This window comes from Rhamphochromis longiceps, linkage group LG15 (genome assembly GCF_057381845.1).
Source record: "Rhamphochromis longiceps isolate RC_006_pf linkage group LG15, R_longiceps_female_GT1.1, whole genome shotgun sequence".
NCBI classification, from domain to species: Eukaryota; Metazoa; Chordata; class Actinopteri; order Cichliformes; family Cichlidae; genus Rhamphochromis; species Rhamphochromis longiceps.
Genome location: NC_140571.1, coordinates 9,834,328 through 9,859,205, shown reverse-complemented (window position 1 = coordinate 9,859,205; position 24,878 = coordinate 9,834,328). Strand labels below are relative to the sequence as shown.

General features: G+C 40.8%; 2 protein-coding genes across 2 annotated transcripts; both read right to left on the bottom strand.

Moving 5' to 3' along the window:
* Nucleotides 1-467: 467 nt before the first annotated feature.
* eif2b2 (eukaryotic translation initiation factor 2B, subunit 2 beta) lies at nucleotides 468-4,240 on the bottom strand. The gene is made up of 8 exons (XM_085383006.1): nucleotides 3,985-4,240; nucleotides 3,595-3,715; nucleotides 1,599-1,747; nucleotides 1,353-1,516; nucleotides 1,163-1,258; nucleotides 947-1,084; nucleotides 787-853; nucleotides 468-660 (listed from the first exon to the last, which is right to left on the bottom strand). Exons 1-8 carry the CDS (start codon nucleotides 4,154-4,156, stop codon nucleotides 503-505), a joined length of 1,065 nt encoding a protein of 354 aa, XP_085239132.1. The 5' UTR covers nucleotides 4,157-4,240; the 3' UTR covers nucleotides 468-502.
* Nucleotides 4,241-13,667: 9,427 nt separating this feature from the next.
* Nucleotides 13,668-19,499, bottom strand: tmed10 (transmembrane p24 trafficking protein 10). The gene is made up of 5 exons (XM_085382078.1): nucleotides 19,270-19,499; nucleotides 18,206-18,326; nucleotides 17,218-17,291; nucleotides 15,809-15,935; nucleotides 13,668-15,412 (listed from the first exon to the last, which is right to left on the bottom strand). The coding sequence occupies exons 1-5, from the start codon at nucleotides 19,453-19,455 to the stop codon at nucleotides 15,291-15,293; spliced, it is 630 nt and encodes a 209-aa protein (XP_085238204.1). The 5' UTR covers nucleotides 19,456-19,499; the 3' UTR covers nucleotides 13,668-15,290.
* Nucleotides 19,500-24,878: the final 5,379 nt, after the last annotated feature.

Here is a 24,878-nt window from a genome sequence, read left to right as displayed (position 1 = left end):
CTCTACACTTTTGTAATCATCAACACTGTGAAGTCCTGAATAATTTGAAAAAAATTCACCAGAGGGAGAGGATTACCATTGTTCCACTCTCACCTCTCTTTGGAGACGTTCACACTGAGACTATTGTGATGAAATCTGACTTTCTCCAAGTCTTATTCTTCTTATCACCATCAGAAATACTCACAAACCTGCTGCTCTGCATGTCCTACACCACCTCCACCTGGACAACAGTTGCAACTACAGTCTGCTGTTCATCAGGATCATGTGACTCTGTTTCCACATCTTAGTTTGAATCCATTGTTCCATTAAAGGGAAGTCAGTGTTATTCATTATGATATGATGAGCGTTTATCTGTACTGGTGTTACACAATAACCTCAGCTGTTCTTAACAGCTCTCTCTTTATTGTAAGGGACTTCAGGTACAAAAAATGAAACCACATCAAAAGAGACACAAACTACACTGCAAAATCATTCATTTCTATTTATTTGTTAAATACACCGATTAAAGTTCATGGTCCTCTGGGTGGTAAAGTTCACTCATCAGTCTGTAGATGTATGACGGTGCGTGTCCTCCGATGTTGGAGATGAACAGTGTGATGAGCTCGGGCGGGACATAGTCAAACACAGGACAGTGCACATTCACCTTTGAGAGAATCTCACCTGAAATATAAACAGAAAAATGTGAGTTATTTTAAAAAAAACCTGACAAAGAGGATATGTCCAAATCTGAAAAGGATTTTCCAAAGGTGGGCACGTGGTTGAGGTCAGTTTTGTTGCAAATGTTACCTTCAGTGAACGGGAGCACCTCATGTGGGGAGACAAACTTATGGAAGGTATCCTCTTCATTTGGAAACTGAAATATGACATATCATGTTCACAGAAGTATGAGTTTAATCATTTATGGGGGTTGAAAGGAGATAACTCGGACTTTGGAGTAATCTCTTACCTGAGGTGAGAGCTTGAACATGGGAGCACAAACAATCAGAGGTGTGGAGTGATGCTTAGCTGCAAGGGCCAGTGTGTGTGTCCCGTTGATGGCCCTCAGGCCTCCATTTGCTAGAACTGTCTGTGTTCCAATGATGACCTGCAAAAAGATCATGACACAAGTTCACCTGCATGCTCTAACATGACTGCGCTAACGTCTCCTTAAAACGTTAAGTACCTTATTAACTCGAGACATGACTGCAAATATGGCAGCATCTGTGATCACAGTTGTTTCGATGCCAGCCTTTGAGAGGTTTGTAGCCATTTCGTGCCCCTGTAGAGAGGTGAAAAAATAAGATTAGGAACTGTGTTTTCTATCTAAAGTTAGACATTTAATATTTCCTTTATGACTGATGTAGATGAGCTACCTGGCAGAAAGGAGCACACTCTGCCACAATGACGTGAAACTTGCGTTTGCGTGCAGCATCTTTGAGGAAAGCCTCCACGGTGCGCGAGCGGCCGATCGTCATGATGACCTCATTAGAGTGGATGTGCTCCAGGGCCTGCATGGCAATGTTGTCGGTCGTTCCCTCTGAAAAACAGAATGATGGGCACCAAGAATTGGAGTGATTTAAAATACAAACTGACGCTATCTTGGTAATAACGCAACTTACCCAGTTCAGTGAGTAGCTCATTGATGGCCTCGATGACGTTGGATTTGAGGAGAGTAAAAGGTTGCCTGAAGTTCTCCTCGCTGAGTCCCCCAGAGGTCAGCAACTTGTGGAGGGATTCCTGGTCTGCTTCTTCACTGCTGCCCCGAGATCTGAAAGAAAAACACAGTTAAGCACAAATCTCACCAAAAACACAAAGTATTTCAGCCGTCTGTAGCTTAAGTATTTCTAAGCAACATACTCTCATCCTTTAATATATGGTACGATTGTACTTCAACTGTTAGGTCAAATGGTTTTCTGGGACAGAAGAAAAAACTTGAAACTGCAGCTCATTAGTTTGTTTTCAATTTGAGGGCAGCAACACATCTCAAATAGGTTGGGACAGCGACATGTTTGTAAATAGTTTGTAAACATCTGGGAAATGAAGAGAAAAGCTGCTGGAGGATGCTGGAGGATTCTAGCTGTTCGATAGTCCTGGGTTTTCTTTGTCACATTTACTTTACTTCAACATGCATAAAATGTTTCCAGATAGTCAAAGGTCTGGACTGCAGGAAGGGAAGCTCAGAGCTGAAGCACCTCTACTTAGGGCTGTTCGATATAACGATATATATCGGATGACGATATAAAAACATTTATCGTTTCATTTTATGCTATCGTTTGTTTCGTGGTGTCGCAAAATAAACTCTTTACAGCAATATTTTTTCATAGTTTTGATGGTCACTGTAGTGGCTATATTAATTTCTTAAAGTTCTCTCTTTCTCTTATATTTTATATAACCACACTACAGACGGACAAGCGCCTGCTTTTATGCGTTGTCGTTAGCAACAACGACGGTAAAACCATCGCGTGTCCGCTTGTTTATGTTCCACATAAACCTTTCACAATAAAGCTCAAGATCCTGTTGAGACTTTTCAAAATAAACAGAATCACGTGAAAGAGCAGATTATTTACGGATGAGAAGTAAAAAAGAGCCGCCTGGTGCTAAAAAATAAACCTTAGACTCAAACGTTAGAACAGGCTGTTTCCCGTGGCACACTGTGTAATAAATACTCACAAAGAAAACGGCAGCCGTTACAACTTATGTCTAAAAATGTATAGTTTCATACATCGGTTAAAACACTCGACTCCAGCTACATGACGCGCAGCTGGAAACACTTGCCGCAAGTCGAGCTGCCCGAGATTCACAGAATTTACAAAAATGTTACATTTTTGTGATTTATATCGTTATCGGGACGATAGAATTCTTATATCGGGATATGAGATTTTGGTCATATCGCACAGCCCTACCTCTACTACAGAGCCATGCTGCTGTACAAGATGCAGTTTACCAATATCTGAATGGGAACATATGTTACTCTAAAACCTGTAAATAGTTTTCAGCACTGATGATGCATAGAAGAGTTTTCCACTTTGACTCACTTCATTTGGTTTCTTCTTTACATGGTATAGCTTTAACATACACTTGTGGATGAACACAGGTGAACACAAACAATAATTTCTTTAAGTGCTCTTGATCCCATGCAGTGAATTTCCATGACAGAATCATGTCTGTTTTAAATGCAGTGCCATATGAGGGCCTGAATATAACAGGCATCCAGTCCTGTTTTTCAGTCTGGTCCCTTGCGCACAGAGTCTTCTCAAGTTTCTCAAAATCTTTTCATGATGCGATATTCAAAGTGTTCACATTTTTACGTTGAGGAACATTATTCTGAAATTCATCAACAATTTATGGAGGGCTTTTGCAGACTGGTGAACCTCTGCTGATCTTTACTTTACTTTGCCTCTTTAAGATGCTCTTTTATACCCAGTCATGTTAATTCCCTGTTCCCAGTTCACCTAATTGGTTTTAAAATGTTCCTCCAGCTGTTTACTTTTAGTACTGCTTACTTTTCCAGCTTTTTGTTCTCCTCATCCGAACTTTTTTGGGACACGTTGCTATCAAATTAAAAAGGACCAAATGGGGTTTTTTTTTGAAAATGGTAGGTTTTGGCGTCCTCACCTGGCATATTCCTCTCTGATGATCTTCAGCACCCGTCTGATCATGTTACCCACTGTGGTCTCTGAGGGCTGAGCTGCTGTCATCCTCCTCCCGTCTTTGCGGATTATTTCCATCAGATCACCTGAAATCGAGAAGATGTTTGCAAAAGACCAAAATCTTGGGATAGAATATTTTTTGTGTATGATTTTACATCAGCAACCATTTTTTCTACATGTTCAACATTTTACATATGTATATTCTGTATTGTTTAGATGTAAGGAAAGCTAAAGAAAGCTTATTTGTCATGTACTACAGCGTTATACCAGATTTAAAAACAAAGCCTGTTTGACTACAATGGCAGCTGTCGCTGCAGTTAACTTCACTGTGTCGACAACAAACAGCATTCAGCACCTGCACTGCTCCACCGAGCCTGGGCTGTAATTTTGCGGAGCAGGGCTGTCGTTTCTCGGGCTGTCTCCGCAGAGCCCCGGAGAGGTCCTGCCCCGGTCCCCCCGCGCTTCAGGTCGGACAGGAACGCCTCGACCCTCTCGGTTAGGTCTGTTTCTTTGTATGGGCCCGGCATAGCTGTTTTAAAAAGCTGTCACTGTAACACTTGAGTCACTCAATAGTTCCACCATGCCAGTGTTTTGACGAGGAAGCACTTCAGGAGTACATCCGGGTGGCTGTGGGCTCGCCGTCATCTGATTGGTCTGCCGCTTCACGTGCGTTACAGTAGAGTGGGTCGAAATTACAACAATTTCCCATTTCTACAGTAAAATGACAGTCTGAAAGTGAAATGTAAAACAACGATATATTATTATTATTATTATTATTATTATTATTATTATTATATCGTAAAAAATATCGGGTTATTATCTCAAAACCCGGACTTAATAACTTGAACATATATGCTATTTGATCAATTTTTAGTTATTTTCTCAGAAGATTGAGTACATAAGCTGAAATTTTGAGACAATAACTCCAACTTTGGACTTATAGACGAAAAGTTTTTAATTTTAGTTTTCCTAGTGGCAGAAATTAGATTCCATAATAAAAGTCTTGCTTGCTATTTATGAAAATATGCTCTGTATACATTGGAGATAAAACAAGCTTCAGCTAAAGCATACACCTTTCTGGTCAATGCTTTGTGCTATTTCCATTTAATTTAATTCTTTGTTGACAAATATTCCTTTTTATGGCCATTTTGGGCCGTAGATGCTGGATGAAAACCAAGAGAGGCTGAAAGAAGTGTATTTTTAAGAGAAATGGAAAACAGCGCAAGAAAGATTAATTATAGTAATATTAATAGTTACTATCATAGCAATAAAAAATAGTAGATATTTATCGTCTATGTATCGTTAAAACATTTAAATTGAGAAATTAGTGAACGGGCTGGCTGCTCGTTTGGTTTCAAATTTTATAGAAAACATATGTATATTTACACAAAGTTGACAGTTTATTAGATCTAGTCCACTCCTGGTTAATTTATACATACTGTAAAAAATGCAACAAAATAATTTTAATAAATTATATACAATTAAATAAAATATAAATAAGACACAAACACAAAGACACAAACACATCACAAGAGGCTTTTCTTCTTCCTGTCATTGTCAGACTCATTGAAAGTGATCACGCTGCACTGTTGAAAACATATATTTCCTAAAGAAGTGTTTCCCAACCTTTTGGAGCCATGGCACATATTTAACATTAGAAAAATCACGCGGCACACCACCAAACAAAAATGTCACAAAAGGCATATTGATCATTTCCCCCCGCGCACCAGGCATAGAGGAACTGGCTCGGTTTGTCCCCAGTATACCTTTTTTGCTTTTTCTGATCACTACTCATGCTACGGCCTTCGTCTGGGTCGCAATTTTCTCCAGGACCCAGGTCAGATTTACCACTTTTTCTTTTCAAATATTTATCTATTGCTATTACGCGCTGCGTTGTCTCACTGACAATGTAATTTCCTCTACGTCATATTCTATTTTACTGGCAGTTGGCAACCCATTAAATTAGAGCAGATAGTTGTACTGCCCTCTAGTGGAAGAGAATGTAATTGTTCTGCTAGTTACTCACGTCGATCGCTTAGTGCACTAATCTGGTGGAACCAGATAATCTTCCACGGTACTCCTGATCATTTCTCGGTCACAGTGGTTGGAAAACACAGTCCTAAAGAGTAGGATTTTACATGTGTTTCAGTATGATGCTTGAAGCCAAAAGAAATCATCTCCCTTTTAAAAAAAAACAACTTTTTGTATCCTTGTCAGCTGTTTAATAGGGGGTTATATTCTCAAGCAGCCCTTGGTTACTTGAGTCTGAGGCTGAGTGGAAGTTTGGCCTTGATATTACAGTTTTTTCTGAATGCTTAAACCCTAACTGTGATTCCTGTAGCACAATCTCCAAAACTATTCAGACTTATAGCAAAACCACTCACTGAGTTTGCAAAACTAAAAGCACAAAAACTGCTTTGCACTCAGTTTGCAATTTTGTAACACACACTTTGCAAAACTGTAGGCACAATTCACTGCACAACACTCAATTACCAAATTTCCAACACACTCCTAGCAAAAGTATACACATGTATGGCTATCATTAACACTAATTTGCCAACTGTCTGGCACACTTTCACATGTGAAAACTTTTTTAGATAATTAGTTCACTTTGCAATCAGCCTAAGCACTATAATACAGGTAAGCTGTGTGTGCGGAGTACAATGGAGGGAGCAGAAAGAGTGAGAAGTAGAGGAGGCCGAGGAAGAGGACGTGGAGGTGAAGAAGTAGGATGAAGAGGACGACAAGGACAAGGAGGAGCAAGAGGAAGATGAGGAGGGAGGAGAGGAAGATGAGGAGGGGGGAGAGGAAGGGTAGGAAGAGTAAGAAATAGAATTGCTGATGACATCAGAGCTACAATAGTGGACCATGTAATCAACCGTGGAATGACCCTGAGGGTAGCTGGCCAACAGGTCCACCCTAACTCGAGCCGCTACACTGTAGCAAGTACCATAAGGACATCTTGAAATGAGAATCGGTTAGTACAGTCACTTCGCACAAAGATTTGTAGCACTGCCATATGCCAATGAGAAACACACCAATACCATTGATGTAAAAATACTGAAATTGTTACTTTACAGAATTGCTAGATGACCAGATGCTGGGGGCAGAGGAAGCATGTTCACTGCAGACCAAGTAACCCATATAGTCATTATGGCGATTGCAAATAATCCTATACTTGGAAATAAACACTTGTGTTTGTTTTGATGTGTTTGAATAAACACCAGTACTTGAAGTTTGGATCCCTCTATGCTTATGGATCTATGACAGAAGTATGAGCTCAAACTGACATAGCCTACCTTGTGCACAGAGAAAGCAAAAGCCAGATGTGTTTTGTATTCATACCATCAGTGTGCAGTTGGCGCATTGTGTGCTTAGTAGATGATGGCTTGTGTGTACTGTTTGATACGGAAACACCATTTTTACGAAGGTGTGAAGAGTTAATCCAGCTGTGTTTGCTTTTGCAAGAGAACTACAATGTTTTGATTATTGGGTGACAGGTTTTCTTATTTGTGTGAAGAGTTTTGCAAAATTAGCCAATAGTTACAAAAAATGTGCTTAAGCAATCAGAAAAAACTGTAAGCCATTGAAATACTGCTGACTTTTCTTGGATTTCTACTAACTATAAGTTTCTGAGAATATGTCGGGACTGTTGCTTTATGCAGGGGGATTATTAACAGACTTAAAAACTCCTTTGTCCCACACGCCATCAAACTGTTTAACTCCTCTCTGGAGGGGAGAGGGAGGGGAAACAGGAGGACAAAGGAGGGGGGAACAACTAAGCTGTAGTGCCTCTTCACCTCACTGTACAATACCTTGTGCAATACTTTTTGTAAATAGTCAACAGTGCAATAGACTCAATACTTGAAATGTGCAATTCACTTGTATTTTTATTTTTTATTCCTATTTATTCTATTTATCCCCTTTGCATATTTTATTTATATTTGTTTCTGTATTTATATATGTGTGTGTGTGTGTGTGTGTGTGTGTGTGTGTGTGTGTGTGTGTGTGTGTGTGTGTGTATATATATATATATATATATATATATATATATATATATATATATATATATATATATATATATATATATATATATATATATATATATATATATAACAATTCTGTAACTGTAACTTCGGTCGTTGCTGTGCTTTTTTTGGAAATCGAATTTCCCAGAGGAACCCACCCGAGGGATTAATAAAGTTCTATCTTATAACAAAGCAATAATAGAGCGCAGTCCCATGATATTCCATCACCTTGAAATTAATGTTCAGAATCAGAATCAGAATCAGAATCAGAAAGGGTTTTATTGCCAAATGTTGAGCAGGTTTACAACATTAGGAAATTGCTGCGGTGCTTCAGTGCAAACATACTGTCATAAAAATATAAAAATAAGAATAAGAATTAAAAGTGCTAAGTGGATAGATATATACATGATATATACATGAGTGCAGGTGGTGATCAGTGCCAAACATGGAATGATGCAGTGAACACAGCGTAGGGTCATGTGTTAGTGGTGGGAACAGTCATACGGTTATTGTTCATGTGTCCGACAGCAGAGGGGAAGAAACTGTTCTTATGGCGAGAGGTTCTGGTGCGAATGGACCGGAGCCTCCTGCCTGAGGGGAGCAGGTCAAACAGACTGTGTCCAGGGTGAGAAGGGTCAGCTGAGATCCGAGCTGCACGCCGCAGTGTCCTGGAGGTGTACAGGTCCTGCAGAGATGGGAGTCTGCAGCCAATCACCTTCTCAGCAGAGCGCACAACACGCTGCAGTCTCTGTTTGTCCCTGATAGTGGCTCCAGCGTACCACACGGTGATGGAGGAGGTGAGGATGGACTCGATGATTGCAGTGTAGAATTGCATCATCGTCCGTGTTGGCAGGTTGAATTTCTTCAGCTGCCTCAGGAAGTACATCCTCTGCTGGGCTTTCTTAATGACGGAAGTGATGGTGGGCTCCCACTTCAGGTCCTGGGTGATGGTGGTACCCAGGAAGCGGAACGAGTCCACAGAGGTGATGGGGGTGTCAGTCAGGATGATGGGGGGGAGTGGAGCTGTGTGCTTCCTGAAGTCCACAATAATCTCCACTGTCTTCTGGGCATTCAGCACCAGGTTGTTGTGGCTGCACCAGGACACCAGACGTTCAACCTCCCTCCTGTAGGCAGACTCATCCCCGTCCGAGATGAGTCCGATAACGGTGGTGTCATCTGCAAACTTGATTAGCTTGACAGACTGGTGGGTGGAGGTGCAGCAGTTGGTGTACAGGGAGAAGAGCAGAGGAGAAAGAACACAGCCCTGAGGGGAGCCGGTGCTGATGGTCCGGGAGTCCGAGACATTCTTTCCCAGCCTCACATGCTGCTTCCTGTCCGTCAGGAAGTCAGTGATCCACCGGCAGATGGGATCAGGCACATTCATCTGGGAAAGCTTGTCTCGGAGATGGTCTGGAAGGATGGTGTTGAAGGCAGAGCTGAAGTCCACAAACAGGATCCTGGCGTAGGTTCCTGGGGAGTCCAGATGCTGCAGGATGAAGTGTAGGGCCATGTTGATGGCGTCGTCTACAGACCTGTTGGCTCTATATGCAAACTGCAGGGGGTCCAGGAGGGGGGCTGTGAGGGTCTTGAGATGGGAGAGAACTAGGCGCTCAAATGACTTCATGACCACAGATGTCAGAGCCACGGGTCTGTAGTCATTTAGTCCAGTGATCCTAGGTTTCTTGGGGACAGGGATTATGGTGGAGGACTTGAAGCAGGCAGGCACATGGCATGCCTGCAGTGAGGAGTTGAAAATGCCAGAAAACACTGGGGCCAGCTCGTTTGCACAGTGTCTGAGGGTGGCAGGAGACACACCGTCTGGGCCGGGAGCTTTTCGAGCATTCAGACTCTTAAACTGCTTCCTCACATCTGCTTCATGAATATGAAGAGTTGTGGTGGGAGGAGGTGGTGTGAAATCCTCTTTTGTGTGGGGTGAGGAGGGGGGTGTTGTAGGTGAACAGTTTGAAGGTGGTGATGGCTCTATGGAGGGGGGAGAGGTGGGGGAATGAGTGTCCAAAGTGTCTCTATTGTTGGGGCCGTTGGAGGTGTGAAGGCTGCCTGATGGCTCGTCAAAACGGCAGTAAAAGTCGTTAAGGGTGTTGGCCAAGAGCAAGTCGTCAGTGGAGTGGGGGGTTTTAGGCTTGTAGTTGGTGATATTCCTAAAACCTTTCCACACAGAGGCCGAGTCATTCTCTGAGATCTGCTGCTGCATCTTCTCAGAGTGCTGATGTTTAGCAATGTCCACTTCTTTAGTGAACCTGTACTTGGCCTCTCTGTAGCAGTCCCTGTCTCCGCTTCTCAACGCCTTTCTCTTTTCCAGCCACAGCTTTTTGAGTTTAGGAGTAAACCAGGGTTTGTCATTGTTATAACTCACCCTGGTGCGTGATGGCACAATGCTGTCCTCACAGAAGTGGATATAGGAGGTGACAGTGTCCGTAAACTCGTCCAAGCTGTTAGAAGCAGCCTGTCACAGGCTGGGTCTCCGACCCAGCACTTTGAGTTTTCTTTGTATTGTTCTTATTTTTTGAGATGTTGTTAGTTTTGTGTTATTTCATATTTGCCTTTAGTTTAGGCAGTTATTGCTCCTGGGTTTTCTGTTTGAGTTCTTGCATTATTCATCACGTATTTGGTATGTTAGGTTTGTATTGTCATGTCTAGTTTTAGTGTTTCCTGTTTTATTCTGACAGTGTCATGTGTTCTTTGGTCATTGTATTTAGTTTCACTCCTCCTGGTCCTGTCATTAGATTCATGTCAGTCAGCTGTTTCCTCATGTGTCGCCACTTCCCCTGATCACCTCATGTCTGTATTTAAGCCTTTTGTTTTCTTCATGCCATTGTCAGTTCGTCTGTTTATTCTCACCAGAGTCATGGTCATAGTCATAGCCTGTTTATTTTCCACCTCGGTCATAGTTATAGTTTTTGGTCTTAGTACCTTTAGTGTTTTGTTTCTTAGTGTTTTGTCAGTTCAGTGTTTTGTTTCTTAGTGTTTTGCCTGTTTGCTTTGGTCTCTTGGTTCATTTCCTGCCGTCATCGCAATAAAGGTTCACTTTTCTGTTAATCATTACTATTCCTCGTCATCATCTGCTTTTGGGTCCTGTTCCCGCACACATCGGCGCACCCCGCCGTGACACAGCCTTCATTGTGTCCCAGTCTGTAGACTCCAAACACGTGCGAAGCTCCTCCACAGCCTCGTTGCTCCACAGTTTTTTGGTCCTCACGACAGGTTTGGAGAGCTTCAGCCTCTGTCTGTACGCGGGGATTAGGTGGATCATGACGTGGTCAGAAAGTCCGAGTGAAGCGCGGGGCACCGCACGATAGGCCCCGCTGATCGTGCTGTAACAGTGGTCTAATGTCCTCTCCTCTCTGGTCGGGCATTTAATATACTGCTTGTATTTGGGAAGCTCATGGCTCAGATTGGCTTTGTTAAAGTCCCCAAGAGCAATGATGAGAGAGTCCGGGAATGTCCGCTCCATGTGCAGTATCTGCTCCGCGAGTGCGCACTGAGCTGCCTGCGCATCCGCATCTGGCGGGATGTAAACAGCGGCCAGGATGAATGAAGCAAACTCCCGCGGAGAATAAAACGGTTTGCAGTGAATGAAAAGGTATTCCAGAGAGGAAGAGCAGTGCTGAGCAATCACTGTTACATCTGTGCACCAGCCACTATTAATGTAGAAGCAGACACCTCCACCTTTGGTCTTACCAGAGAGAGAGGCCTGCCGGTCAGCGCGCAGCAGATGAAAGCCCTCCAGCTTGAGCGCGCTGTCCGGGATGTCCTCACAGAGCCACGTCTCCGTAAAACATAACACACAGGAGGAGGCAAAGTCTCTGTTCATGCTTCTCATCAGGGCCAGTTCGTCTGTCTTATTCCTGAGTGATCGTACATTGGAAAGGAAGATCCCAGGAAGAGCAGTTCGCAGTCCACGTCTCCTCAGACGCACGAGTGCGCCGGCTCGCTTACCTCTCTTTCGGCGTCTCACTTTCCTGATCAGAGTCTGCAGTAAATCTGCCGCGGATGCGACAAATATTGGAAGTAAATCCACAGGTGTTGTAGTCCTGTGGTTAAGAAGCTCTTCTCTGGTGTAAGAATATCCAGAGGAGTGCCCAGACACAGAAGTTATGCACAAAAACAAGACAGAAGTAACGCACTGAAGCACCAGTTGTTGAGGTTATTGTCTGTCACAATCATATGATTTTGTATTGAGCCTGGTGGATTGTGATTATGGTGCAGGTATCCTGTGGTACTGATCTGGGAGTCTGAATAATTGATAGCAACTATAAGTGGAATCTCTAACTAAAGTACACCCTGGCGTCTCTGTATTATCCTCCAGTAACAGTCGTGACTGTCAGCCTTCCTCTTTCAGACACAAGTATTTTATTTGGATGCATATAAGACATTATAAAGTATTGCCTCACAAAACACAAAGATAAGAACACAGTTGCTCACTTTTCATCTTTTGATGGCATCTGCCTCTTCTCACTGCAGAGGTTCAATCTATTGGAAATTGTTTGGATCGAAGCATCTTCCACATGAGGTTAATGGCTCCATCATCTCTTCAGATACGCTGTGTTGCATGCATCCTAGCTGTGTTTAGATGGTTATCATCTTCTGGACAGTTTGATCACTCGCCTCTGTCAGTGCGCCCCAGGGCAGCTGTGGCTACAATGTAGCTTGCCATCGCCAGTGTGTGAATGTGTGTGTGAATGGGTGAATGACTGAATGTAGTGTGAAGCGCTTTGGGGGTCCTTAGTGACTAGAAAAGCGCTATACAAATGCAGGCCATTTACCATTTAATTGGTCATTAGTGATCATTATTCACGTGCTTTAAGGCATGCAAAAAGAAAATTTATTGGTCGTTACTGTGATCAACAGAAAGAGTTGTTCTAAAAAGTAAGATTAATAGGTTAGTGAGGCAGGTTCTCTAGCCAACCTAGATAACTGCTGTTATGGTGATGGGATGTTTGGATTTCTGGTTTAAAATCATTAGTGTGACAGGAAATTTGAATGTCATCAGGCTGTGACACAGAGGACACCTGTTTTTCTGCTTGGTTTTAATTTGTTAGCAACACTGTTTTTCCACTAGATTTTAGTCTATTTCTAGATTGTTTGTTACTAAAATTATTTCATTGATTTTTTTCCACTTTGATCTGGCAAAAAATACATTTAAAAGGTGACTTCCACATCTAAATATTAGGCTACTGGAAAGCATCAAGTCACTTTAACATGATGGCTTCATGTTAGAAACTGTAGCACTCAGCAGATTCAATAACAGTCATAAACAAACATAAACACACTTCACTAGCACACCCTTTTGCCTTCAGAACTGCTTTAATTCTTTGTGGCAAAGATTCAACAAGATGCTGCCAAAGAAACATCCCCAACTTCATTACATCATCACTACCATCCTGAACCAGTGATACGAGGCATCCGGAATCCAAGTTTTCATGTTCCTTAGTCCAAATCTTCTTTTGTCCAATTCTGGTGAGCCTGCGTGAACTTTAGCCTCAGTTTCCTGTTGTTAGCAGACAGGAAATACACCTGGTGTGGTCTTCTCCTGCTGCAGCCCATCTTCCCAAACTTCTGTATGTTGTCCATTCATAGACGCTGTTCTGAATACCTTGGGTGTGACAAGTGTTTTTGAGCTATTATTTGCTTTCAATCAACCAATAGTAACAGAAGAATGACAGTCTAACTGAAGTGACAGTTGCCATTGTAGTCAAACAGGCTTTGTTTTTAAAACCGCTATAAAGCATTAGTACATGTGAAATACGAGCAGAAATTGCTCTTTAGCCTTCTTTACAGCTAAACAATACAGAACATGCATATGTAACATGTTGGAAACGTGGAAAGGCAAAAATAAATAAATGGAGGTTTCTGATGTATTTAAAACGGTAAAAACACAATAAAAACATGACTAAAAATGATTAAAACAATCTGGTCATTCTCTGACCTCTTGCATCAATGATGGAGTTTCACCCAACTTGCGAGAACTGCTGCTCACTGGATATTTTCCTTTTTCTTTTTTTTTTTAACCCATACTCTGGAAACCCCAGAGATGGTTGTGTGGAGAAAATTCAAGTGGACAAGCAGTTTCTGATATACTCAGACGAGCCCATCTGGCACCAGCAAACAGGCCACATTCAAAGCCACGCAAATCACCTTTCTTCGCCATTCTGATGCTCAGCTTGACCTTGAGCAGGTTGTCTTGACCATGTCTACATGTCTAAATGCACTGAGCTGCTGCCATGTGATTGATTAGATGCATGCACTACTTGGCAGTTGGGCAGGGGTACATAACAAATCAGCCAATGAGAGCACATGCACTCTACATGCGTCTCCTACTTTTCAAAAATGCCTAAATAGGCAATTCAAAGGACAAAACAAAAATAATGTAAATCCATCCAATAGTTTATTGAATAAAAGCCCAACACAAATTTACAAAATTTAATCAGTCAACATAAAAATCAGTGACTGCGCACAACGTTCACTGTTAAAAATGTACCCCATGACAGATGCTTTAAATTATCCCCATCAAAAACAATCTGCAACCACCCCGAGCCAAAACAATTCTGCTGGAAAGAAGCATGTTGGATGGATCTGCACATACTGTAGTTGGGAACTGATATTTGTGAAATTTCAGAAGAATAATTAGCTCTACCAGTGTCAAGAAGAAGGGCCTGTGACTGAAAATGCTTGGACAGCTTTACATTTCAACACCTCTGTCCATTGCACTCTGACAGGAGAAGCTTTCACAAATATATATATAGATATATATAAACTGTATAATAGAAATCAGGAGGGTGTTTTTACTCATAACCATATACATAGGATGTTACAAATTCCTTCCTAGGAACAAGGTTTTTGGTTCCTTGCTTCATTTGATAGGTGATGTTAATGTTCCGAAACAAAAATCTATGCAAGAGCCCATAGAAATGACCTAATTTACAACTAAGAATATTACTGACAACTCACAACCCCCAAAAAGAAAAAGAAAATTACCAGTTGAAAGAACTAAGTGGTAATTACAATATGAAAAAAAAAAAAACAGTTAAATTTAGCTACCAGACATGTATGCAAATTAAGTGACAAAACACAGAAGTTCAGTGGTTGCCAATTGTCTCATCAAAGTAACAACAAACTGTGTTTTCAAAGAACCTTCACTCAATAAAAGGGCACCAAGGATCTAGTTTACTTGGCATGGCAAAGAATGAGTGTATAAACAGGAGGGCAAAAGACATTCGCTCATGGCACATCCATTCAAACTGAGCTCAAAATCAAACATTGCTGTTCAACGAACGCTCGAAGTTCTTATTCAGTGAGCTGCAACATTCGAAACAGTGCAGACAGAAATGTCAACCACAGAGACGGACATCTCCCATGTTTTACAGTGCATTTCTCCCTACAGCGCTTTTCATGTTTCCAACCACTAAATAAGCAGGTGATATTTTTTTTATTTTTACTTTTATTTTTCCCCAGAAGAAAACCTTGGTACTCTCTCTCTCAGCCTTGAAAACTAGATTTTGAGCCCCCACTTGCTGTTGTTTGCTGAAGCTAGTCCAAGGAGGGTGGATGTTTGGATGTGTTGGCTGACCGTCAGGCAGCGTCCCGCGAGGTAAGGAGCTGGGAGCGGGTCGCTCTACTCAATCAGCTTCTTAGCCTTGAAGAAACGCCTCAAGTAGAAGACCTGCCATGTGGCCAGCCCAATCAGACAGCACATGGAGAATATGCTGAAGTACAGCACGCGTGTGTTGGTGGATTCTGTAGACAGATGACCGAAAAAAGGGTAGCCGTGTTATAGGACAGTGATGCAATACTCCTTGTTCATCACTGAAGTAACCACTACAAGCAGACAACTTTACTCTGACGTCTTTAGCTACTTCCTAAGAAAACAATAACAAAGGAACATTTGCAGCAGATGGCTGCTCCAGCCCGACAATGCTTCTGCTAGAGGTTTCTTTATGCTAAATCTGAGTTTTCCCTTCCCACAGTCACCAAGTCCAAGTTTATAAGGAGTTGTGTGACTTTTGGGATTGTTGGATTTTTAACTTAAAATACACTCCTTGAGGTGACAGCTGCAATTTGCCACTATATAAATAAAATTAAACTGAATTCAGTGAGAGAGCTACTGAATAGCTATGTGCTGGGTTGTATTACCATTGGTGTCCCGCATCTCCTCTTCTCTTTTTTTCATGTAAGCAAAGTCGTTCACGATGGACTCCGAGAGGTCTTCCAGGCGCCTGAGCTCAACCTCAAGAGGCTTCAATTTCTCCACCTTGGCAATCTGGAGGGACAAAAGAAAATGATCAGAGGGAAATGGCAGAGAAGGTTGTACAACAGCTTGAGAAGAAGGGTCATTAAATAATTTGTCCAGCAGGTGTCAGTCTAGTGTCGTGTGTATGCCAAAGCATTCCTGTTTACACAGGTTCATGAGAATCTGCCATTCGAACTCTGGTGTGAACAATTGCACCTGAGAAAAGCCTGGGTGTGGTTGGCCTTGTTCCGCAACCACAACCAACCACAGCGTGTTATGATATCAATGCATGACGTGTACCAACTCAACTAGCGTCAGAAAGTTTCTTGGTTATGTGGTAGCTCCTGGTTTGTTTTTTTTGTGCATGACTTGATGTAAGCCACTAGAACAAATTCTCGTCAGTCCAAGAAAGGCCTGGAAAACTGTCCGAAACAGGTTTGAATGTTTCTACTTAATTTCTCTATGCATCCTTTAGTCGTGTGAAACAAAAATAAATAAAGTAAAATATATATTTATTTATTTTTCAGGCCCACTCAGCCATTAGGACCTTGGATGTAAAAAACCCGTGAGCTGCCAAATGATCAAAAACACAGCACACTACAGCCGGCTCTACCAAGCACACATTCTCAAGTATTCTGCAACAGTGAGGAATTCTTCCAGTGTTTTTAACCACACCCCCCACTGAACAGCTTGCAAATTTGTTCAATAAGTAACATGTCCATCTATGTAGGTGAATACATGGTGGGTGGAGCTGAAATTGCAGCTACCCACAAACAGGAATGCCCACTTGGAAGTCTCGGCGAACATCCATCAACACGCAAAGAACAGCATGTAATGTTTGTGCGCTGCGTGTGGGTGGGGAGGGAGGACTGATCATCAGCTCACAGCTCTTTATCACGCCTAAATTTCTAAAGTGTTGCCTAAGGCAGTCACAGTTAGTGGTAATACATTTTCGGGAAAGGAACCCAAGTACTGTGACGATACACACGTCCCTATACAAGAAAAATTGAATGATGTGAAGCCAGGGAACCTCCCGCACACATTACCAAAGCACCCTGAGGTCAACACTGTCCTTCAACAAAAGACAACTACAGCAGTACTTCCAGGAAAAAAGACAAGTTTTAAAAAAGGAGGCACTGAGGTCACAACTGCCAGATTATGCTTCCGTAACATTTGATTAACATGAGACTAAACCTATATGTAACAGTGAAGATATTGTAGGCTGCTTCAAGAAAACCTACTGACCTGATCTCCAAGACACCATGTGCATCATCTATATGAAAACAAACAAACATTTCAGACTGATTCTGACCTCTTCGTAGTTTTTGGCCTCAACACCGTGCTTCATGTCCAGATTGACCAGCTGGTCAGGCACTCTTCCAGTTCCTGATTAAAAGAGCAAAAAACTTTAATCATCATATTCAATTTCACTGAAACATTTAAAATGAGCATCATTTATATAATTTATCCTTTCTAGCACTTTTTTTTTTACCAAGCTTCACAAAGTGCTGTAAAAGAATACTCTTTTACAGCACTTTGTGAAGCTTGAACTAAAAATCACTAACTTACACACCAGGAAAGACAAGCATTGTAAAACTTTAACAGTCACAGTGCAAATAGGAATCAATACATAAAACGTATAGATAATTGATGTATTTGTAGCGATGCCCTGATTTTGAAACATTGGCTTGATGTGATGATGATAATTTTGGCCTTTCTTATTTCTTCCCCCTATCTGAAATGTAGAAATCCCCATACAGGGCTCGCAAAATCGCTAGCCCGACATCCCGGAGCTAGCGATATCTCCGGTCGGGCGACCAAAATCTATCTCAGCCCCGCCCGTCGGGCTATATGATAACCCGACGGGCGGGTTGAGATAGATTTTGGTTGCCCGACCAGAGATATCGCTAGCTCTGGGACGTCGGGCTAGCGATTTTGCGAGCCCTGCCATATAGTAAAGAATCAATAAATGTAGTCTTTCAGTTGTACATTATGTCATGTTGAACATTTAGCACTAGTTGTTGTCACCAGCCACCTTATAGGCCAACAGTGGCTGGAATATCACTTGCATTCATTTATTTTATTAATCATTTTCATTAATTACACTTTTCAGTTTCATGACCATCTATCGATATAACCCAAAATCACTGCAAAATCTACTAAAACTAATAAGTAATAGCGGATGAAGACAGCGGGTTAAATGGTTAATCAGAAGATTTGACAGTGACTAAGGCATAAAACCAAGTGTGTGTGAACAGCAGCAGCTGTCCATAACACACATGGGGGGTTGGCATGCTTACCCATGGGTGATTTGCTCTCGAAGCAAACCTCAAACATGTCATAGTCCTCTGTGGTGAATGCAAACTTTCCTTTTGAAGCATCTTCCTTGGAGTAAAGAGTGTGGCCAGAGGAGTCTGTGATCTGCAAAGATACACAAAAGCAATAAACAACAGTCAAGAGCCAAAGAAACAGCAGAATATTAACTGAAATATTTAAATCAATACTGAATTACTTTGCTCTTTAATGTGGGAATTTTAAATCATTGACCAGTATTATCACTAATAATGGTATTTTTATGACACCAACATGAGGATTTCAGACACTTCAACTGTGTCGTTTTCTAGATAGTTATAGGCTGAGATTGTGATGATGGTTGCTTGTCATCCTTACATGTGTCTGAAAATGCAAGGCTGCAACACCCCACGCAAGCCATTAAACTGCCAGCTGTTAGAACATGAGGGGAGTAAAAAAAACAAAATAACTTCGTGAGGACGCAGTGCAATCTGTAACAGTATAAATATCGGTCATTTTCTTTGATGTGAGGAAAATCTTTTAAGATCTTCATTTAAATAATACACAAACCATCACTGACGTGTTGGAAGCTAATGTGCTAATATGGCTAAGCTGTGCTTGGCAGCTGAATGGACCCTAAGACTGACGTGTAACAGCAGCAGAGCCCAGACGAAGTCACCGGCAGGGTCGTTTCTCCAATGTTTTAATATAAATACGTGCACTGTGTGTTACAGCGAGTGCTCACTAGTGTCAAGGTATCTTAACTAATTTTTTAAAAAAGTAAATTACCCCTCAAATTAACCTGAACGGGAGTGTTAGCGAGCACTGACTGTAGCCAGCTGGCTAATTAGCTTCTAAAACCAGGAAGCCGAGGTTTTCTGGGCCTGGGCTAGCTACAATGCTAACAACAGTAGACATTTTCGCAGCAGAAATTACTCGATTTAACATATATAGCCACGAGAGTCACTTGTAAGCGATGCATCGGGTCATTAAAAACCAGATTGAAGCCATTTCGGCCCCGACAACAAACTTGGTAATGGTGAGGGTAGCTAGCCAGCAGGTCTGCGCTCACCTTCAGATTAGTTTTCGTGTTCGCCTGCTCGCTTATGTCATACTCCCCCGTGACTAGCACGTCTTTGTGGATCTCCTCCCGTAAACACTTTCTGGTGTTGACCGGTAAAAAGAAGGAAATTGATAATACCGATTCAATAAGAACCGGTAAGAGCAGTAGCGCAGCGACTCGAGCCATGGCTACCATCAACCGACCAACCAGACCGTGCCAGCCAACCAGCTTAACACCGACTTCCAACTCACACTACCGGCCTCCCTTAGCACTCCAGCGCCGCCGCTGGCCTGGACGTGGAACTCCAACTGCAGATCCTGTGTCCGTGAAGTTCGGGTGAGGTCCAAGTGTTTTATTTTTTGTTCATTTTAGTTTATCTTAGTCCCTTTACAGTCATTTTATTATATTATATCCAGGCTTGCCAACTGGTTAAGAGCAATATTCATGGAATTAAGAATAAAGCATATAAAAATATAAACACTTTGTCCAGGCAATTGTCTTCTCTGTGTACTTCCTCTTTTCGTCCTGCCTCGCAGCAGCGCATGTTTAAAACCTTTTGTCCAGCATATCTATTATATCTAAAACTAAAGATATTTGTATAGAACCTGGTATTTGCCAATCACAAACCCTGTTTTTTTTTTCTTCTTTTTTCATAATTTGGGGTTATTATCTGAACATACTGAACTTTATAACTTGACATTTTAAGTTTTATGTTAATTTTCTTGATGTTTTGAGTTAGTGAGTTGAAATTTTGATTTATGGGTGGCAAAAAATGTTTTTCTAAGAAATATTTTTTGTTTTGTTTTGGTTGGAGTGGCGGAGTAAGCTTTAAATTACATTTTTAAAGTAGCTGAAACAGTTTTGCACCTAGTTTTAGTCTTTTGTTAAGTTATGGTTTACTTTTATAACTTTGGTGCAAAGAGAAGGATGCATTTGCAGTAGGCATGACATTGCAGATCTGGTTTGCACTCAGGCAATTAAAATACTTACAAGGACTCTACCTTGACAGAATCACAGCAAGACTTTTCTATGACTAAACTGTTGTAAAAATAACTGCTCAGGTCACAAAGAGCCCTTACCACAAAGCATCCAACACCTAAGAAATCTGCTAGTGTATCATCTACAAAGGGAGGGACTGGTACATGCATATGTGAAAAACTCTAAATTGGTGTAAAGGCAGCGATCAATGACAAGTGGCATGGACACCAAACAGACAGCAGCTGCAACAGAAGAGGAATCAAAATTTTGGCCAGTGAAAGCTGAAGGAGGATTTCTTCATCCTTTGATCATGTGTAAGCTAATCCTGACTGCCTTCTGTACCACTCACTGGGCAGGCAGGGGAGCACTTTCTATATTCTATTTAGTGAAGCCCTCAACTACAGAATCTTTTCTACTTCATATAATAACGCTCCACATCGTCATTACATGAAGTAGAAAAGTAGATTCTCCAGCAGAGAGTCAACTGTTCTCCATTTCCACCCTGTACTGTCACAATATTCAACTCTCTGCACACAATAAGCCACTTTGTTGCATTGTCCAGTACATTTTACACACAGTTACGCTGAAACATCAGATATTTGCATTTCACAAACCAAATATAATCAACCCCACAGATAAAGAAGAGGGAAAGATAAGGAAACACTTGGAGGGGGGGAATTAATGATAAGCATGGGGAAATTTACAAGATATACTCAAAATGGTAAATGAGCTTTAGTGCTTTGGTGTGACAAGCACATATTGTATGTTAAAGGACTAAATCATACTGTATATAAGTGTGTCACAATGTGTCAGAGGAATGACTACAACTCTTGAGTTATTTGCTAAATGTTTTCCTAAATTAATCACAACTCCAACTGCTCAGAGCTTTACTTTTTGTGTATATTGGTCATAAACGGAGCATTTAAGTGAAGTGCGTAATTTCTTCTTGGAGCATACTGTATCAGGTTGCAGGGGTTTTCCTGGCTAAAACCAGTTCTTTCTCACTAAAACTGGAGCTCAGACTTTTGTACTGTTTGTCAAGTTCACGCAGATCAATTGAAAAAAAGAAAGAGAAAAAAAAAACTAACCATGTAGCAAACCATGTTATTTGCTAGATATTGTCATTTAAAATTTTCATGTAGGCACCAACAGAGTTCAGTTCAGTTACTGACGACAGTTACAGAGACGTGAGAGGTTCAAAGCAGACAGCAACCAGTCAGCGTTCACCTTTCAGTCAAACTTTACTGTGCGCCTGCTGTGAAAACATAAAAAATCGTAAAGAAAAAAAAGGGAACTTATTATTTACTTGTTATTTAGTGGAATACTAACAATAAAAACATGTACATGTCGAATATTTATTGGTTTATTTTCTTCGTATTTTTGTGTCTAACAGGTTAAGGCTGTTGTTAGTAAAACGATGAAATTTATACCCTTCTTCTTTCCACTTGTCACATTTTGCAGAGCCATTCAGTGGGTTACAACAGAACCTTTGGTGGTCTGGTTCTGGTCTTCAGGACCTGCCTTAACATGATGATTATATAAATTGTATAAAGCAACCACACAGGCAGGGGCAGATCTACTGTGGTGGCATGTGCCATCCTAAAATAATCCCTTGCCATCCCTAGTGCAACCATAGTTTTGCATATGACAGTGTTGTTTATAGCATGAACACTTTTACCCTAGCTACAGTTAACATTGAATATAAATTCTAAAACTTAATATATTGCAAAATGTTACCCTTGCATTAAAAATGTGTTACCCATAGTGTTGAGCTGGCTTTATTTCCTGTTGTCAGTAGTGTTTGACAGTACAGATTTCTGACCTTATGTGTAAATTCAAGCATGTAACAAAAAAGTGCCAAAGAGAAGTTAGACTTGCATTTCTAACTGATCCACCTAATGTTGTGTAGCTTTCAGGAGTTTATACTTATTGAGCTACATGCTTATTTATTATGTTGGCTGTACAGTACATAAGATCGAACTGAAATGTTTAATGATTTGGGATAAAGCCAATAAGAAAGTTATAGACTTTGTTATTGTTATTGTTTATATGAAACGTGTATACTTATTGCATTTGATGTATTTTCACCATTTATATATAATGCATATTACAGAATGTAACTACTGTATGTGTCTAAAGAAATGGCTTTGCTTTTGCCACCCCCTCTGATTTCCATGCCACCCTCATGCCACCCTAAGAAAATTTCTCTAGCTCTGCCCCAGCCACACAGGTCTTGTTAAAAGAGATACCTTAGCTTGAAAAACCAAAACAATTTCTGTACCGGGCTGTTAACATGTTTACTGTAATAGCAGAACAGCTTACTCCTACTTATGACAGGAAAATCTACCTGGTTTCTTTTCTTTTCTTTTTAAGCCTTTTGGAAGGATCTGTAGGAAATGTTCTTCAAGCTTTCCAGTGTGTTTTAACCAAAGACTGCATATGAGACGGAAATGACCGCTGTGACACAGGCGTGTTTCCAAGATTGTTTAAGAACCGTGGCACAGAGGTACTAATAAGTCAGAATATTTCATCAGAAGTAAAAGCATTGTAGAAAACTGGTGTAGAAAACATGATTTTTAGGCTCTCACGAATGCCTGTATCCAATTTATTAACTTAAACATAATCTTGCACTGGATAAAATTGTTTCAAAGTGGAAAAAAGTATTTAGACTTTTCATTTAAGTAAAAGCAAACTAAACGTTAAAATCCTAATCAAGTAGCTTAATAGTTCACAGGTTCATTGTTTAAATTTTAAAGCTTTAAGCTAGTTACTTAAAGCTTTAAAGTAACTAAAGTAAGTGTACTCATTATGTGGAATGGCACCTTTAGAATTATATATCTACTGATTTGGGGGATTATAAAATTAACAGTAATGTTATCTAATGCCCTCATTTTAGGGGGCACAAATCATTTGTAGGGGGGCATCAGTTGGAGCTGGTGCCATCCGATGCCCCCCTGGAGAACACACCCCTGCTCTGACATTAGTATCATCACTATGCTATCATCTAGTGAGATAGCTAGCTAAATATACATATATTTTTTAAAGGTTTATTCTTATTCATCTTTATAACAGGTATTCTTATTGTATCATCAGATTTTTACACATTGCTTTTTCATTTCTGCTTATTTATTTATTTATTTATTTATTTATTTATTTATTTATTTATTTTTTAGGCCCCTTTATTTATTTAAATTCCATTTTTCTGCTTAACTGAGCTATTCTCCTTTACTGAAGTCATTTTTACACATTCTTTTTAATTCCTTGGCTGCTGTACCACTGGCATTTCCCTAGTTTTGGGATGAATCAACTATATTTTATCTGGCCATTAAGTTTAAATTACTTTGCTGAACAAAGTGCAATTTTTTACCCCTGCCCCGGTAGTGGTCTTGTGTGGGATGGAGTGTTTACATCAGGTGTATTGTTCGCTCTGTAGAGTGCTCCAACTCCAAAAAAGGAGTTTCCTGGGTACGGAGACAAGGTGACCTTGCACAATAAGCTAAATATATCATTATAAAGATCATCACTATTCACACTATTCATTTATTCAAGCATCCTATCACAATATAAGATATGCAGAGCCCAGAGCTGTAGCTGCAGTTCACAGAGCAATGAATAACAGTCATTAGGACAAAAATTGTTCTGGACTTTTATGACTCTCAAAAGGATGTGACCTGAATGGCTGCCTCTGTCTCCCTGTTAGCCCTCTGTTCAACTAACACCACTCAGTAGACTGGTGGTCAGTTTCCTATTAAGACTGGAAATATGGGATGTGCAGTAAACAACAAGAACCCCGCACTTTAACTCACACAGCAGCAGCTGTATTTACAAAAATAACTCTCAACTTTCCTTTGAGGGAGCTATCATTTTCAGAAAATCCTTGTGTTAGTGTTTTGCAGACCAGAGAATATTTTTAACCTGGGCCCCCTAGTGGGTCAGAGAGGCTACATATCTGAGACTAATGTTAGTGGCAGAGCGTGGGAAGGCTTGTGCAAACAAGCCAGTTCAAGGTGGAGAGAAGCACAATAGATCGATCAGGGACTTTAACTCCTTTCACTGAATAAATAGCAGTCTTATAGTTAGAAGTCTTTTAACCCCCCACAATCTGCTTATTGATATCTAAATATTGTCACTAAAATCCCTTTATCATTACAGTTACTAATAATCCAGATCTATCCTGTAATCGCTGGATCTAGATTATGAAAAAGACATATTACGTTCAGTGTTGGCTTGGGTCTTTTTGAAAATCCCAAACGCTATTATTTTTCTGTCAGCAGCTCAGGGATTACCCAATTATATATGATAGAGCTGTCCAGTTTCCAGGGAAACATCCTAGTTACTGATCCCATGAGACAAGAAGAGGACACGCTGCTGAGTGGGGAGTCTGGCAGCAGGTGAACAGTAATTATTGGATAGAGAAATCCCTCCAGTTTTGTATCTTATTGCGTCAAAACCTCTAAGAATAGCAAGTCACACACACTCCTCTGTGCCGCAGAGGAGCTTAGGCTACAAATAAAATTCACAAAACTTTACATCCAACAATAATGAGTAGCCTGTATTTGAACTAGTTTCAGCTGTTCTTGAAGTGTGAAAGTCATGCTTGTTCAGAAAAAAAATTATTTGCTTCTGTTTGTTAATTCCAA